The sequence below is a fragment of the Lemur catta genome, chromosome 15 (assembly GCF_020740605.2).
Source record: "Lemur catta isolate mLemCat1 chromosome 15, mLemCat1.pri, whole genome shotgun sequence".
Lineage (NCBI taxonomy): Eukaryota > Metazoa > Chordata > Mammalia > Primates > Lemuridae > Lemur > Lemur catta.
In genome coordinates this window covers 26,494,005-26,512,328 of record NC_059142.1, presented here as the reverse complement: position 1 = coordinate 26,512,328, position 18,324 = coordinate 26,494,005, and the positions used below count along the sequence as shown (strand labels likewise).

At 50.9% G+C, this 18,324-nt stretch overlaps 1 protein-coding gene across 2 annotated transcripts in view; it reads right to left on the bottom strand.

Moving 5' to 3' along the window:
- Positions 1 to 8,909, bottom strand: part of TBX4 (T-box transcription factor 4) — a 30,557-nt gene extending 21,648 nt beyond the window's left edge. For both annotated transcript variants that reach the window (XM_045525597.1, XM_045525598.1), the window contains exons 1-3: positions 8,733 to 8,909; positions 4,721 to 4,903; positions 3,792 to 3,886 (exon numbers count right to left, since the gene is read on the bottom strand). In XM_045525597.1, coding sequence (XP_045381553.1) covers positions 3,792 to 3,886; positions 4,721 to 4,900 — 275 coding nt within the window. In that variant the 5' untranslated portion in view covers positions 4,901 to 4,903; positions 8,733 to 8,909. The remainder of the gene's footprint in view (positions 1 to 3,791; positions 3,887 to 4,720; positions 4,904 to 8,732) is intronic.
- Between the last annotated feature and the right edge of the window lie 9,415 nt (positions 8,910 to 18,324).

Sequence of the window (18,324 nt, the reverse complement as noted above, 5' to 3'; positions counted from 1 at the left end):
TGAGAGCAATGACAAAGCCACTAAAGTGATTTCTACTTCTGACACACATACGCATGCACACAACGTTTTCTAATTCACCCAAAGCATTTTTAAGAAATATTTTCCCTGACGGGAGGGGCAGGGGTGAGGGTGTGTGGAATGGATGCTGCTTTGGAAGGCCAGTTGGTTCTCTTAGATTTTTTTTTTTAAGGCACTTCCTTCTGATAGACTTTTGCTTTCAGAAAATACTTTAAAAAGAGATCAAAGCACTCTCTCCCCAACCCACTTTCCCAGTGTCTTCAACCCTTACTTCTCTTATCATCCACGCCACTGGGCTCTGACGCTCTGTATACAGAGCGAGGGCAATTGGCTTTGAAGCCCCGGATTAAACTGGGCCAAATCCTTGCCTCAGAATAACAAACAATACAGGTTCAACAGGAGTTCTCATCGGTAGTTCATTTTTCAAACGCAAATTCACTGTCACTAACACAAGCAACATTGAACTCAACAGGCTATGAAGTCTGATAGTGGAGATTTATCTGGTGGCAAAACCATGACCTAGGAGTAGGGCAGTTAGACAGTTAGGAAATTTTCGTTTTTAGGAGGTTTATATTTAAATTTTTGTGGAGCTCACTTTTATCTATGTTTGGGAGAGAATGCAGTTTCTCACACGTACCAAGGGACTTGAGGAGGCCAAGAGAGGGGTCTGCTCTCTGCAGTTATCAGCATGAACCTTCTGGCTGCAGGGGCCTGAAGGGACAGAGACTGGCTGGGGAGGGGTTTGGCCCCCAATTTATACCCGACAGCAGGGATTCTTGAGTATTCAGAAATTGGAGCCTCACGCCGTGGTTGGCATGTTGCTCACCAGATCAAACTGTTTGCCAATTCAAAGTCACTATCCAATGAAGGGGATTCTTTTCTCCTTTACCTACAGACTTTCAAGGATGCAAAGAGCCAAAGCAGAAGACTTGTGATCCAAGTACTCAAACCTCAAACTGGACTGAGAACACACTGGCTAGCTACCCTTCTTCTCCAGGGCCCACTCCTGCCCAAACAGATGGCAGTTATCATGTCCCTAACCAGCCAGGACCACCAGGACAAAGCAACAACCCATACTGAACAGGGCCCTATTAAAAAAAAAGCAATCAAGGGAATTTCTTAAAGTTGGGGTTTTGTTTTGGGAGTAGGGTGCATCATCTGCTTGGCTTGTGTAGACCTGGCAGTTGCCTAACTTCCCTTCTCTGGGGTGTGGTGTATGTTCTCTCAGTTGTCCAGCTCTAGCAGTCTAGGAATCCACGATTCAACCAAGGTTCAAAAAAAAGGTCCAGACTGTTGAGAAATGGAAGTGTCCCAGGACGGGTTCCAGTAGAGACACACAGTTTGGGGAGCAGGGAGAGTCACAGGACAGGATGTTGAAGGGCCACAAGCTCAAGCAAAGTAAACTGCATCCAGAGGCCACCCTCGTGAGGGAAGTGATGAGGGAAGGGAGGGAGACACAGTGATCCGAGCAATAAAAGTGGTCTCTGAAAACGGTGGGCAGCTACTCAGGAGGAAATGGGGTGTGTGAGAACTGGGGGCTTACGGGTTTGGGGGAGATGAGGCAAGTGACTTTCTTAAGGACTAGATCTGGTGCAAGTACAACTTTCTGCCAGAGAAATGAAAGGCTATCATGAATCCATAATTGGCCAACATCATCACAGCCATTTTAAAATTATTATCATTCCCTAAGGCCCATTCCCTAAGCTTCTACTGGAATCAGGCACAAACACCTGCCTGAAGCTGGTCACCTCTTGAAGAGTGTGTGTATGTGTTGGGGAGGAGGAGGATGGAGGACCAACGCGGAGGCAGGAAACCCCACTAAGGATAACCACAAAATGCCTTTTGTTTAAAATGGCAGAGGCCAGGCATGCCCAGAGAACATACTGGCCATTTATTTTCCACAGACAAGGTTATTCTTGCTGCCTAAAAATGGAAGTTCTGGATCTTTTTCTTCTTTCCTTCTCTCCACCCCAGCAGGGACAAGAAATAAACCTCCCTTTCACACCTGTAATCCACTTGACAATTTACCAAGCCCCACCCAGTCACATGATGTCCTGGCTTGAGTCTCACAGTAACTGGGTAAGGAAGGCCAGCAGGCAGGTCTATAGTCACCATTTACCTGACACTACTGAGTTACAGGGAGGTTTACTGACCACTTGCCCAAGTGCCCTCAGCTAGGAAGAGGAAGAGCTTATGACACCTGGCCCCCATTGTCTTCAGTGACCACTCCCCTGCCCCATCCTCTGCCAACTCCCCAATGCATCCTCCTTCCCCGTCTCCATCCCTCAAATGCACAGAACTCAGGCTCTAAAATCAAACTGCTTCTTCCCCCGGATAAAGGCCCTAGGTACTGATGAGAGACCTGCCCAACTAAGACATGAGGGTGGCTAAATGCCCAGACCTCACCCTCAAAAAAATAACAGAAGGTTTACAAGGCCTGCCAGTGAGCAGACATGGGAAGGACCACAGTACCCCTACACTGCACATAGCAAACCCCCAGCTTTTTGTTTCCTTTGAATAGCCTGTCATTCCCTAAGCTGTTTGGTAAGTAGAGCTGAGTTCTCTAAAGAGTAGAGGAAAACGCTGAGTGGATGCTAGACGTTTCTGAAATTATTATTAATATTACCAGCTAGCATTTCTTATGTGCTTACATGTGCCAAGAGCTATGCTAGGTGCTTTACATACAACTGCACGAAGCAGATCTGTTCTTTTATACATGGAGCGAGGAGGGGGCAGAGACCCTTAAGTACCTGGTCTGACGGTTACACAGACAGAAGTAGCTGACTTAGAACTGGACCCTCCCCACCCCCCCCTCCCCAGTCTGACTCCAAATCCCTGGCCCTTGATGCTTCACCACCTTCTTCCTCTGAAATTCCAATTAGGGGCCACAGCCATGCAAAGGGACATTTTCAGACCTAACTTGTCCCTGGGGACCAAAATCAAGGGTGTGTATATGGAGGAGGCAGAGTAGGTGGGGAGGTGGTTCCTAAACCTGAACTTTCCAGTGTCTCTGTCTACAGCAATCCCTCTTCACCTGATAACTACTTTTTGCCATTCCTGCCCCACCCCAGACATGCTGCCCCAGCAAATCTCTCAGTCATCCCCCGGCTGCGTCTTCCTCCTCTCATCCTCTCCTCCCTGTTCTCTCCCACAGACACCAGCGCATTTTAAAGATGTTTCCACTTTATAAATCATCTCTCTCTGGCAGCCACCCCAGAGCTGCTCCCCGAACAAGACATACACACAGCCCAACGGTGGTGCCTTCCTGTGCCAAAGACCAGGCTGGAAACAGAGAAGCAGTACCCCTGGGGTGAGAGACTTGCGGTTTCAGCTACTCCTTAAAAGTTATGGAAATTGAATAGTATGGTCCCCTTCCCTTTCCCCATCTGCTGAGGGGCTTCTTTCGCTCAAATGAAGCAATCCGGAGAGAAACCCCACTGGTCCCCAATGGGAGGAAGACAAGCAGCCCCCAGGGGGTCAAAAGTGCTGGAGTTGGGACTTTGAGCAATGTGATCCTTCTTTGCGTTTCATTTGCATAGCACTGCCCCTCCCCCCAATCCTTCCCTGTCGGCGCCCTTGCTGGGGTAGCCCTAGGCAGAGGCAGGCTTCCCGTCCCAGTCCTAGGCAGCAGTGAGATGTGGCCCTGAGGCCCAAGTGGCAGAAGGGACTCCTACAGGCCCCCAGGCTGGGACCTAGGGGACTTCTAAGGGAGACCCCTGGAGATGCTCACTGCTCCCACCCGCCATCCCCAGAAGTAAATCTCCAGTGCTGACCTGCCCGCCTTGGTGATGATCATCTCGGTGCCCGCCTCATGGAACTTCTTCCAGAGCTCCTTCTCATGCAGCCCCACCTTGATATTCTCGATGGTCTGGGGATAGAAGGGAGGAGGACTCATGTGTGCCTGGCCCACGGCTCCCATGTGGAGCCCAAGGAAAGAACGCAGACCTGAAGAACTGCGCACACACAGCCAGCCTGGGAGCCCATGACTCAAGATTTTGTTTCACAAAATTATTGCAAACTATTGGTGAATTTTTAAAAAAATTAATCAGCGGCTAAAACTCCTTCGGGGCTGCACCTAAAGATGGGCCCGCAGAAGACACATATATTAACTGGCCCAGGGTAGACAACACTCCTGTACACACATAAACACGTCTGTAGCCAGCCATAGGCTTGCAGACAGACACACAGACACAGGGAGAGGCGCGCACGCACTCTCGGCCAGATGCGCACCGCAGACAGAGCACACAGATCGACACAGGCCAGATTCCGTTCATTGTGATCCTCTGGTTATCACGGTGAAGCCTGTCGGCGACGTCCCCATGGCGTTGGAGCCCCCGCAGCGGCTCCCCTGCGCACCCCAGCCGGGTTGGCTCTTCCCGCCTGGTCCCAGGCTTTCTCCATCCCACCCTGCACCCCCTTCTCGGAGTCGTGGGAGCTGTACACTTGGCCTGGGCTCACTGCGCTGCCCCAGGAGTCTCTCTCTCAGGCGAGCTGGTTCCAGAGTAGCCCTGAGGGCTCAAAGTGAAGAAGGGCCTGAACGGCAGAGTGAGCCCTGCCCAGCGGACAACAGGCAGACAGTCCCAGACGCTGCCAGGTCCCCCTGAAAGCTAGTCCTGCCCACAACTGGACAGAATGACGGACACCGGCGGCCCTGCAGACAGACCGACGCCCAACCTTTAGCCGACGGCTGGCGCAGCCCTACCTGCTCAGCTGCAGCGGCGACGTCGGCGCCCGGGCCCGAGGGGCTGCCGAGCGCGGCTCCGCTGAGGCCCGGAGCGGCCAGCGCGGGCTCGGGGGCGTTGGCTGCGCTGGCCTCGCTGAGCGCTGGGCCCGGGGCCCGGAAGGCCTCCTCGCTCTCCGACAGGCCCTTATCCTGCAGCATCTCCTGCGGGCACAACACACGCGGAGTCACTCGCCCAGGTCCAGTCTCGCCAAAGGCCCCAAGGCCCTCTCCAGCCCAGCCCGGGCTTCGTGCGGGGTGGCGGCCTCCCCAGTGCACGTGGACCCCGCCCCCTCCCGAGCTGGGGGAGGGAGCGTGCGAGGAGGGCAGGACCCTCGCCCCCACCCTCGGGGCACCGGACCTGGGAGGGTCTGCGTGCGTTCAGTGTCTGCCTGCCCCCGTGTGGGGCTGCGGGGATGAGTAGGTCTGGGGGAAGGACCGCCTCTCAGCGTTGCCCGCAGCTGCACCCCGAGTCCCTCCCTCCTGCTGGGTTCCAATGGAGCCTGAGGCCTGGGTCTTCTTGGCTGTCCCAGAATAACGGGTCCACTCTTGGCCCAGGGCACCCAAGACACTTCCTGGGCAGGCAAGAGAGCAGAGCCAGGCCAGGAGGGCAGGGCCCAGGCTCCTGAAACTCCACACCTGTTTGCAGTGAGGACCTAGCGCTAGGCGCCCGTGAGGCTGCTACTCACCCATTTGCCCTCACCCATCCGCTCAGACGGCACTCAGGTAGAGACTTTCTGAACCAAGGGCTTTCACTCTGACACAGTCCCACTCCACAGATACCCTCTTCCCACGCTGGCACAAATATCCTCACACCCAGACACAGCACCGAGCAGCCCGCTAGCGCCACTCCCATCCAGCCCCTGAACTTGGCCAGGAGCCTCCCTAGCCCTGCCCTCACATTCACACCCGCTGGCTCCTCCACTCACACGTTAGCTCCAAAGGGCTCTATTTTGGGCCAAAGGACCCAGACCCTTCCCAGCTGAAGACCAGGCCCGTAGGGTGGGTCCAGTTCAAAGGAAGAGCCTAGCCCTGCTTCAGGGCACAGCTATATTCCCCCAAGTGTCTGGGCCTATTCACTGGTCTACCCGTGTCTGCTCCCCGCCGGCACACAGCTGGTCCTGGGATAGCAGGATGAGAGCCCAGCCTGCAAGGAGCATCCCTCAGCCTGTCCAGCGTCCCTCAGGGGTACAGCCCAGCACTCTCTCTGCTTCCCCTTTCCACCTCCCCGCTCTTCCCCATTTTTCTGGATCTGGGCAAGTTCTGGTGGAGCTTTCTGTCTGTCTGATTGCCTCTCTGGTGGCCGAATGTTCCACCTTTCTCCTACTACCTTCTTGCTGTTCTCCCTGGATCTCCCTGAGCATCCCAAGGCTCAGGCCCCTCGCCCACCCCATTCAGTGGCCTCCTCACGCCGGTTTAGACTTTGGCTCCCAGGGTCTCACAAAGTAAACAAGCCAAGTGCAACCGAGGAGATAAAAAGGGGCCGGGGCCAGTCTGGGTTGGGAAAAACCCATAAAGATAAGGCTGAGCCTAGTGGTCTTGGGCCACAGCCTGCAGGGAGCAAGGCTCGCAGGGCATGGCCAGCGCCAGCACCCTCTTCAGGCCACGTGCAGTTCGGCCGAACCTCGGAAACCCAGGAGCCCCCAAACAAGGAACGCTGCCTAACTAGGGTAGTTGCTCGCTGGGGCCAAGCCTCTGGGGCCGACTGTCTCTGGGGCCCAACCGGGCTGAGTACCGGCGAGCGGCCGGTCCCAGGTGTGGGGCCAGAAGGAGGGGCCGTCTCGCGCGTTGCCCGCCTGACCACTGGGTCCTCTGCTGGGCACTCGTCACATCCACAGCGGTGCAACGGAACCCTCCGGCTCGCGCTCCTCGCTCGTAGTCCTGTCCCGTGCGGAGCTCGTCCGTGGCTCGTGTCCACTGACGCCGGTCCCGCAGCTCAGACTGGCGACCGGGCCTGCGCGGTGCTCTCCTTCCCTTCTTCGGGGTTTACCTCTTCCTTTTCTCTCGGCCACGCAGCCACATCCTGACCTCGCGACAGCTTACCCTCTCGGGAGCTCCTCGCCAATTTCCTTTTTTCCCGCCCGGCTGGCCCGAAGCGGCGGTTCCCGAGGTCCCCGGCTCACTCGGACGCCTGCAGGGCCGGGTCCCGCACTCTGCCGAGGCCCGCAGCCCGCGCTCCTCCGTCCTTCATTCACGTCGACTCCTCCGCGGGCGCCGCACGCCGCTCCTCGCCCGCTGCGTTGCGATTGGGTTCATAGCTTTCAGCTGCCTCGTTTTCCAAGGAGGACAGCACTTTTCTTTTCACTTTTAGGTTACTGGTGATATTTCTCTTGCATTGGGGGAATTGTTAATATTTCGTACTAGTTTTAATATTTTAATTATTTCTACTATCAGAATAGTATTCTGGTCAGTTCGGTAACATTAAGAATATTTATCCGATCACATGAATTATTACTACTTTTTACCTTTAATACTATATGGTTAAAGTACTGGCTTGATTCGTTACTTAATCATTATTAAATATGTTGTTGCTTTCCTGTCACTCCTCCATCAGTCCAGGGCCTCCTATTACCAATATCTAGGTAATTATATATAATGTTCCAATAGGTCCTGTTAATCTATCGTTATTTTTAATTTTTGCTCCGTATCTCTAAAACGTTTTTTGCTAGCCCTTCATTCTGTTTATACTTCGTCACACTGTGTTAATACCTTGTTGTTTACCATAACTTAATATAACTGTTCTCCAAATTCATGTTAATTTTTCACATTATACTTCTTGTTATCTTACCATAATTTGTTTTGTTAGAATTGTTTATAACACTTCAGGTATTATTCTTCATCACATCGCAACAATATCTTGTTACTTTGTCATTATTTGTAATGTTACAGATCTTAATTTGCTAGTTATTTTTCATCACTTCATTACTTCTTGTTAGTTTGTCATACTTTCTAATATTGCTGTAGCTCTTAATACTCTGATTATTTTTCATCACATTGGTACAATACTTCTTATTACTCAACCATTATTTATAATGTTGTGACTATTAATACCTTGGTCATAAATTGTCTTATTACTCCAGCAATTCTTGTTACTGTGTCCTTATTTATATTACTATTGCTCTTAAAATTTTAGTTAATATTTGTTTTAATAGTTCAGTATAGTATCAATAATACATTCTATGATAGTATTCTGTCACTACTACTAATAGTATTTTCCTTAATAATAATTTTCATTGTTTACTTTTTTCCTACAGTTTCCTACAGCTTAGTAATCTGTTACACTATTATATGTTAAACTATTGCTGTTGGTTTTAATACAATAGTTCTTACATTGTTCCTATATTTGCAGTCATTTTGTCTTCAATCCTTTTAAAATTATGATTCCTATTTTCACTTGATTCTGAAAGTGACATTTTAAGTCCAAGTGTTATATCAGTTATGCCGCTCAGCCCTGTTTCTTTGATAATTGCTTATGTTCTGATAATTTTTATCTTCGATAATTATTTACATATAACGTTCCTTCCTTTCATTTTAACAAGTCTGTTGCATCAAAGACTCTGAAGTCCGGTATTATGATCACTCACATTTCTACATCGATTTTCGCCACCAGTACCCAGGCCCTCTTCCTGGGCCTTTCACGTCCTACAAGCACCAATTTCAAGGCCACCGCTTTGCCTGTCACGACTTAACCTTGTTCCTTTGGTGCTGGTGCTGTCGTTTCTATGTTCTTGGTTTCCTGGACCCAATTCATCGCGTTACTCTGAGAGGAGAGCTCGAGCCCCAACCCCTGGGTGTCGGCCGAGACAGCCGCCGGACCTGCGGCACTTACACGCAGCAGAGCCACCTTCCTTGCAAGCTTGCCTGCCCCCGAGGTTCTTACCCCGGTTGCGTTATTCATCTCTTTCCAGCTCATCTTCCTCGACCCTGCAGCCTAATCATGGGCCCCCTTGGCCTCTGTCCCGCACATCGCCATCCCGCTGGAACCGACACTCACCCTAACTGCGCTGCCGCATGCGGAGGCGCCAACTGCCCAAGTTCCACCGCAGGCTCGGGTCTGAGGAGCACGGGCGTGGGACCGCCGGGGCTCCGACTCCAAGCCGCTGGGTCAGGGTCCCGCTGCCTGCCGTGCCCTCGGGGCCGGACACATCCCGGCTCTGGAGCGGTCCCTTGATCTCCAAGGCTGCACTTTGGGGCCTCAGCTCCCTCCTCCTCCCTCCCTCCCTCCTTCCAGGGCTCCCCCCCCCCACCACCCGCGCTGACGTCGCTGCTGTCAATCAGTCCGCGCCCGCTGCCCCCCAGGGAGGGAGGCTCCAAGGTCCCCAGGCTCCGCGGCCCCCAGGACGCTGAGCCCCGAGTGAGTCGCCTGCTCCTCCACCGCGTAGCCCAGTGTCCTCCCCGCGGCCCTCGGGACCCGCCGGCCGGGTAGGGGCTAGGAGCCCCGCATGGTTTAGATTAGAGAGGCGGGAAGAGAGGACGAGCGGCTGGGCCGCGCCGCACAGCTCTCAGTCCAGACTTGCCAACGAGGACGGTTTGCTCGGCCCCGCGGTGCCCGCAGCCTGCGGCGCTCCATGGCCGGGCCTGGCTCCCACCGGGGCCCACTTCCAGGCAGTGGCCTCCACTGACCCCCAGGCCGCTGGCTCCCCACCTGCACACACACACCCCTCTGAGACCCACTCCCAGCCGTGCACATATTTATTTGTGAGCCCATTTTCCGGGGTCGCAGGCACACATGCGTCTCACCGGCCCACACTCCGTTTAGCGACCATGCCCACCACACGTCCTCACACCTACAGGCTCCGGGACGGTCCGGGAGACCCGGACAGGGCCTTGTCTGGGCACGGACCCTCTGCTCACCCGCCCTTCCTCGTCCTGGTCCAAGGCGCAGCGTGAGCTGGCCACGGCCAGGCGCCCCTCGGACGGCTGCGGAGGTCACGGGTAAAGGCAGGCCCTGCACGGGCAGGGAGGAAGCCCAGTGGCTGGGCATGGAGTGGCGGCGGCGGCGGCGGGGAGGTGCTGGGCCTGGTCTCAGCTCAGGCCTTGATGGAGCCCAGGAAGAGCTCGAAGGTGCCAGGCTTGGCAGAGCCTCTTGCAGAAACTGCGGCCTAGGGCCAGGACTCTGCCGCCGGCAGTTCCTGGAGATCCTGAAGTGCTGAAGAGGAAGCCCAGTGTCTGCCCTAGTCTAGGAAGGGGAGACTGGGGAGCATCCCGCTCCTAGCCAGCCGGGCCTCAGCCTCCGCGCCTCGGAAAGGGAGGCTCTCTGCCGCCTAGACCTGCCTTCCTAGTCTCTGACTCCCTCTGTCTCCACTTACCTCTATGTCTCTATGTCTGTCTGCACCTCCCCACAGGACCCTGCAGCTCCACAGCATGTGGACCTCAGTCTGTGCCCCAGCCTGTCACACACCCAGAATCCTGGGGCAAAGATAGGTTTGCCCACCCATCCTCAAAGGTCCCAGAATCCTCTGTCAATAAGGACTCCCAGATTAGCCCCTCAGTTCTTAGCAAGGGCTGCATCCCTCCCTCCAATGGTGTCCCCAACCTCTCCAATCAGCCTTTGTTCCTTTCCAGATTCTGACCTCAAAATCAGATTGAAGACAACAGGACAGGAAAACTCCTTTCCTGGATGGTCTGTCCCTTTTCTAATGCTAGGGAATGGAAAGCCAGCATCAGTGCCTCCCTCACCACCGCCCGCTCCCAGCCCCCAACTCAAAGGAGAAAGCAAAACACCAACTTGGAAAAGCGAGTTGCTGCTGCTCTCAGGAGCCTGCAACCCAGCTCAAGAATCCCTATCACCCCCAGCAGCACCAGATCCCACAGCCCCATCTTCCCTTCATGACTCCTCTCATAGAGTCCCAAACCAGGGAGGGGAAGTAAGATCTAAGAGGGGTAGAGAAGCTTAATCCTCCCCCAATCCTGCCTTCTCCTGGAGTGGAGAAAGGGAAGTTTCACTGTTTCAGGAGATGCCTGGGGAGTCATGTTTCCTGTGTTAGGGAGACCTGGATGACATGCCTCAGCTTCTGCTCCCAAGCTCCCTCCCATGCCCTCTCCAGCAGCCTGTAGGGAAATCCCTTGCAAATAAATAGGATACAGACCAACCAACCAACTACCCGGTGGAATGGTGAGCAGGAAGGGCAGTGAATCACCAGGTACTATGGGAAGACTAGAGTTAGGTCAGACTCTGGAAAGATCTGTTGACAGTCATTAAAGGAAGTTCATAATGAGACTACATAGTGTAGCTCTTTTAAAAAACTAGACTGGAGACTTCCTATAAGTGCAAGCCTTTCTGGAGACTCATGGGAGACAGTCTAAATCAGCATCAACTGGCCCATGATGATGTGGAAAAGTGAGATACGGAAGGGACAGGTAAGGCTTTGACAATGAAAAGGAAGGGGCAAACCGGCCAGCAAGCGAGTAAGAGAGAAGTTATACACATGCATTCCCCATTACTACACTGGAATACCTCATGTCACTGATTCTAAGACACACATTTCTCACCTTTTGACATTTCTGAAATCAGGATGCATCTTATAGTCAATGGTTTAATTAGCAGTGTCATAGTTTAATTAGCACTGTTTTTTCTTCTTAGTGGTATATAAAATAAGAGTAGCCTATAACTGATGAAGTATAGTATTTGCTAAGAGCCTGTAGAGAAAAGAAAAAGATCAATTTTTTTCCCCTCCACAACTGCTTTGAGGAGTTCAAAGTACAAAAACCCTCCTCAACCAGCCAACTAAATAATTGACTGTAACCAAGTATCTATCACTCTGATTTGGGTTGACTTAGGGAAAAGTGCTCAGGTTTGGTGTCAGGCTCTGGTTTTGAAACCTGGCTCTGACTCTTGACTCACCATTTCGCAACTGTGTGACCTTGGGCAAGTCCCTTAACACTCACATAATATGGGATAATCACACCAATCTATTAGCTTATTGTAAGGATTACCTAAGTTAATGCATGTAAATGCCTGGCATGCGGTGGGTGGTTCATCAGGGTTAGTTCCCAAGTATTTTTAAAATTTATCTTACTCCCCTCACCTCGCTTTCCAGAATGGCTGTGGTGGTTTATAACCAAAATTAGCTAATAAAAATACAAATTAGGATCAAGGAAAAAGGAGAAAGCATATATGCTATCGCTAAGTGCTGACAAAGTTGTTAAAATCTGCAGCAGGGCAAAATAGTGGTTCTCCATTTCAAAAATGTAGACACAGTAACTCTGGTGAACAGTGGAAAAGCAAACTTTGTCCTGGCCCTAAATTTTAAAGTAGTTTCTCATGTAAATTTCTATGATTTTATCTGTACAGTGTTTTGCCATTTACAACGTGATGTCACAGCCTGTTTCATTTGATGCTACATTAACTCCATTTTGCCTCTATTTTATGGATTTATTCATCCAAAGAAATACGTATCAAGTGCTTACTATGTGCCGGACACATAAACAGGAGGAAAGTCCAATTAACCATGCTATTAGTTAGCCAACTGATTGCCTAACTAGCTACTAACTGCAAATTCATTAACGAATGACCTGCAAACTAACTAATTAATCACCTAAATAATCCATCCCACGGGGAGCAGGGGCCACAGGATAAGCTGAGGAAGCCAGTCAGCACAGTCAGGTGGTGTGCCCAGAGCCTAAGGTGGATCTGGTTGAGGATGACTACTTGAGCTGGCACCATAGTGTAGTAAAAAGCAATTACATTAAAAAAAAAACTAGGTTTTTGGAGCACTTGATAAATACCAATGCCAAGACCCAACCCAGATCAACTGAGTCAGAATCTCTGAGAGTAGAGCCAAAACTGGGCACGGTGGCCTGAGTACAGTCCCAGCTACTTGGGATGCTGTGGCTGGAGGATCGCTTGAGCCCAGGAGTTCCAGGCAAGGCTGGGAACCACTGCTCTATGCCAATCACAGAAATCCTGTTCCCTGCTCTCCTAGTCTCCCTTGTAGCTAGGGATGGTCATGTCATCCAGTGTTGGCCAATGATGAGACCTAAGCAGAAGACTAGAGGGGAGGAAGGTTGTGGCAAATATTTTGCTTTCTTGATAAAGGGAAAGACACAGTCTTCCTTTCCCCTGTGGATAAGATCCATGGGGTTCCTCTAGAGATCTTTAGGCAAGAAGGATGAAAGCCAGTATACTAAGGATATAAGAGCAAAAGACTAGAAAGAGCCTGGGTTCCTTATGCATCACTGACCAGGTAAACCAGCACCAGCCTGCTTCTTGTAATGCGAATGAAATAAACCCTGTTTCTTTTCATCATTGTTAGTCTGGATCTCTGTTACTTACAGACAAATATATTCCTGAGACATGTGTAAAGGTCCCAGCTCAGTGCTAAGTGACTACTGCATAAGGAAAGATACATATTGGAGTGTCTATTTGTCCTGGTGTATATATACATGCCTTCCCATCCAAATCCAGGAAGCAAAACCCCTCCCCACTTCCTTCCCAGCTATGTTATTCTGTGAATGCTATAGTCTTAGGCTTGGGATCCTGATTAAGCCTCCACAAGGGAAAGGATGGATGAGGCAGCAGGGAATTTACCTGTCCCCTGTAGCTTTCTTTTTGTCACCCAGTAGCCCCAAATCACAGTTCCAGATTCCTCAGCTCACATCCCATTGGGATTAGCGAGCTCAGGACAGCTGGGGTGAGGGCAGGAACTTGAGCTCATTCCAGGAGGTTGGAGGGTTGAGTACAGGGGATTGGGTAGAGGTGGCAGCTGCTGCTGCTGCAGGTGCTTCCCTCACACCACAGATGCAGGTCTGCTCACCTGACCTCTCACCCTGGCCTCCCAGGCCTTCTCCCACCTGGGAGGACTAGGGAACTTCCAGTTAGAAGGAATTGAGGACTGGGCTGCCCTGATCCCTGACCTGGGTGAGGCAGGCTGGTCTGAGCCCCTGTGGGACTAACGGCAGAGATGGTGATTCACCAATAGCACAGGTGGATCCCTCCTATAACCCTCACTGGAGACACTACAGAGGTAAAGAATGAATTTTCAAATCTGGGATTTGCATAGCCTGAGCAATCCAGACCTTCTGATCAAGAGCCCTCATTTGTAGGTGGGTTCTCTGAAGAAGGTCAGCTCCTCGCTCCACTCTATTATTACACTACATGCTCCTGAACTGCCACCTCCTTCCAGTTCCTCCAGTAAGACTTCTCTAAAATATACGCTTATTTTTTACTACCTGTCTGAGGAAGGTTTATCTGCTAGGGTTGTGTCAGATGAAAAAAAAATTCCTAAGTCAGAGAAATTATTTAATTATCCAATATCCTCCCTTTTTTCTTCCTCCCTTCCATTCTTCCTAAGCATGAATAATCCAAAATTGGCTTTAAATTTGACTCTTCAGGGATATTTTGGAAAGAGGGCTTAAACAAATTAGAACTCAAGAATGGGCTATCAGTAAGTGGGATATCAGAAAGCCCTTGGAATTTTACGTTGAAAAACCTGAATTCAGTTTGTCAGCAGACTGTTTATAGAGGGACCTAGAGCATGATCAGTTTTAAGGCTCTGTTTCCTCATCTATAAATGAATTTAATAACAGCCATCTCATAGGGTGGTAGAAAGGAAGAAGTGATGTCACATAGATAAAAGTGCTTTGAGGGCTCACAATAATAGCCAGCATTTATTGAGCACCTACAATGTGCCCAGCAGGATTCTAAGAACTTTATGTGCATTATCTCATTTCAGCCTTACCACCTTATCAGGTGGGTACTATCATAAACCCAGTTTTACAGATGAAGAAATGGGGGTCAGATAATTTGCCCCAGGTCACACAACCAGGAAATGAAATCAGGCTTTGAAGTCAATTAGTCTGCATCTTCAGTGCCTATGCTTTTAAAGATTTTATTTGTTAAACAGTGATAACAGAGAGAACATAATGCCTGACACATAGTAACACTCAAGTAATAGTATCATTATTATAAATAGAACTTGCCCAAGATCTCACAGAAAGAAAAGAGGTCATTGGACCTGTAGGACCCTAGAGCCCAAGATCACCTATTAGCTATTACTCTTGCTTATGTTATAAAAAATAAGATACCCAGCCAGAGACCAAAGATTTAATCATCTTTCTCTCCAGATTTCCAAAAGAACGACACCTCCAGCTTCCCTCATGGTCCCAAGAACACCCAAGAACACATGCTCTGTCTCCTGCTGACCCCCACCAAGCTAACCACTGGAAGAAAGTCAGCAGAACTCATGGGGGTGGGCTGTTCATTCACCAGGACATATGGTTGAAGGATGGAAAAGCATTGTACACACAGATGCTACTGTAAGCTTTTCATGTGCAAAGATGGTGTTGAGGCCCCTTTTCAGCTGAGAACATGGCATTGGCCAAAAAAGGCAAATTCTTCACTAAATCAAACAGAAATGAAGATAAGGAAAAATGTGCTTTCATCTGGAATAAAATTCTCTATAACAGGCCACTGCAGAAAAAGCCTTCTGCTCCCGCTGTACATCCCATATACTTGGGCACAAGTCCACCACCCCAGAAGTAATCCAGCTCTGGATGTGAAGGGAGACACTGTAAGGTTCGTATAGAAGACTCAGAACACTATTCTGTCTCCTTCCTGGAGTCTGATTTGTTATTATGTCGGCACCAAACACAAAGCCAAATGACTCATGGTAACAATGCTGAATGTTTGCCAAATGAAACTCCAACAACAGGCATGTCTTGGTGCCTTTCATTCCTTCTCCATATCACAGGGCCCTTCTCTCAGCTTGTACCAGCTCAAGCCTCTTTTCCACTCACAGTCCCAAGAAGCTGTGTCCTGGAGTTTCCCGGGTGCCCACCATCCCATCCCACCAATGCCCTCCTCTTACTGCTGCCCTCTTCCTCAAACATCCCTCAACAGCCTCGGGCCCACTCACCTACAGCTGCTTTCTGTGCTTCAGTCATGGATTTTTCAATCCCCAACTCTAAGGGGCAGGCACAGTAGAAAAGGAAATTGAAGGAGGCTTGATGTAGGCGTCAGTGGGAAAATCTGGAAGAAATTGGAGAAGGGATCTTACTGCTCAGTGATCAAAACCTTTCTCTAGCAGATTTCATGAAGAGAGATGCTGAGCGGAAGGCCTAGGAGAGATTATTTCTTGCCTCCAAGATCCATAAGCTCCCTCCTCCTAATGTTTGGGAAGTGCCTTCTAACATCTAGCTTCAAGCCCACTTGCTGCAGTTGGTTCTTTCTCTAAGGATCCACAGGCATGCTGGGGCTCTGTTAACAGGTCAGACCTCCACAGTAAGAGTTTCCATTCCCTCATTCGGTCCCCAAAGCTGGTGGGGTGGGGGGTGTGCAGCTGTCCAAAGAGAGCTGTGCCCTGGAGCTATGCCAACAGTGGCACCAAACAGGGTGCAGACCCGTCTGTCCGTTCCTAGGAGGCAGGCTCAGGGCTGTGGCTCCTTCAGGAGATTCAACAGACCCTAGAACGGGAGGACAGGAAGGAGTTCCTAGGCCCCACCCCCACACGTCCTTACATTTTCTGACGTTTCTCCTTTGAACATGTTCCTTTATTTATTGGGCCTCATTTAACCTCAGCCATGTCCTCCTGGGATCATTTATTTGGTAACTGTCACTCAGCCTGCTCTGGCATTAACCTCATAATCCTATTGATTTCCTCCAAGCTAGCTGGAGGTTTTCCCGTCTTCTTGCTGGGCCGGTTAAGGACTAAGTCTCGGTTCTGGTCATTACCGAGGAAGACGCCCCAGACTGGTAAAGTCTGCGCAAAGGGCTGTCTGGAGGTTCCTCATTCCCACTTTGGTCCTTTCCAGCCTGTGGGAGATACATACGTGAGGCCGCCTCAGTTGCTCAAGTGTGAGGTAAGGTGGCACCCGCCGCCACCACCAGGAGCTCCCTGGGTGGCTACTGAGGCTGTCCTTCAGCGCAAAGGGCCTCCGTTTCACCAATCACAGCGCCGATCAGCCTGGAACCCCGCCCCCTCCACCATCTTGGATCCTGGAGCGCCAAGGGGCCCAATCACTGAGGGGGAATCGGCTGAGGGTGGGGCCAAGGTCCAGGCTGGCGCCCACGTGGCCACCGGGCCTGCGCCTTCCCGCCACCTGCAGCCAGCAGCCTGGCCCCTGTCGAGTTGCAGCTGCAGTTCCCAGACACCAGCCCAGTCCGTCGCCAGGGGATTAGTGTCCGTCTGTTGGTTGGGACAGCCTCAGTGGGGGTTGTCCCAGCCCAGACAAGGGCCTCCACTTCGCCCTTTCCCAGGACCACCCCCCCCCCAGAGTCCAGCATGGGCAGAGGGGATTGTTTTGGGGGGTCTGACTGCCTGGGGTGCTGATCTCTCCCAGAGCTGAGGTGTGGGGTGACCGGAGTCCCCCTCCCTGCCAAGCCTGAGCCACATGTGCTGGGAAGTTCATTTCCCCTTGTTTTGCAGAACGGGCTCCGGGATTGACCCCGGGAGTGACCCCAGTGTCAGGAGGCATTAATGATCTCCATACGGGCAATAAACAGGCAGACCGGCTGGCTTGGTGTGGAGGTGCCCTGGAATGGGGCCGCCTTATTAGCCTCACATTCGCTCGTGGGTAGAGGCTTAATTAGGGAGGGCTCCCTCATCCATCTCCCCCTCCCCCAAGCATCCTTGAGCTCCATGGGAACTGAAGTCTTCTGACTGGTTCCTCTGTTCCTCATGGGCTTACTCAAGAAGCACCCTCTTCAGACGTCAGCTCAGCCTTTTGCCCACCTCTAACAGGACTTCTGACGCAGTTCTGATAAAGTCTATCTTGTTTTTAAAAGCCTCCAGAGGCCAAATATACAAGCATTCCGAGTCAGCTCACTTTTTTGTCTGCCAGGCCCAGGAAGAAGGTCTTCTTCTTCTTTAACTTAAATCCCTCCTAATCGTTTGAATTTGAGCCCGTTGGGCCTTATTTTTTCCCAAAGAGCAAAGGGAGATAGCTGGTTACAAACATTTGCCCCCAGTCTTTAGCAACTGCCTAGATGATGACAAAGTACAATCCAATTTCTGACAACTCCCTCCAAATCCATTTGCGTCAGGGAGGTTATTTGTACTAAATGTGGGCTTTAATCTCTTTGGGCATCAGTTTCCTTATCTGTACAGCTCATTTAACAGTCACCAAATGCTGCATGCTAGGCACAGGGCTAAGCACCAGGGGAAAACAGCTGAGGAAAACTCAGGTCCTACCTTAAGGGAGCTCCTAGTCTAGTGGAAGAGACAGGCTCACAAACAAATGCAGTAATGAAACATGTTCAGGGCTAGAATCTAAGTCTATACTGAGTGTGAAGGGAGTACAAAAGAGAGATTAAGAATCCAGGATAAGTTAGTTAATCTCTCTTTTGTACTCCCTTCACACTCAGTATAGACTTAGATTCTAGCCCTGAACATGTTTCATTACTGCATTCTGTTTGTGAGCCTGTCTCTTCCACTAGGACTAGGAGCTCCCTTAAGGTAGGACCTGAGTTTTCCTCAGCTGTTTTCCCTGGTGCTTAGCCCTGTGCCTAGCATGCAGCATTTGGTGACTGTTAAATGAGCTGTTACAGATAAGGAAACTGATGCCCAAAGAGATTAAAGCCCACATTTAGTACAAATAACCTCCCCTGACGCAAATGGATTTGGAGGGAGTTGTCAGAAAATTGGATT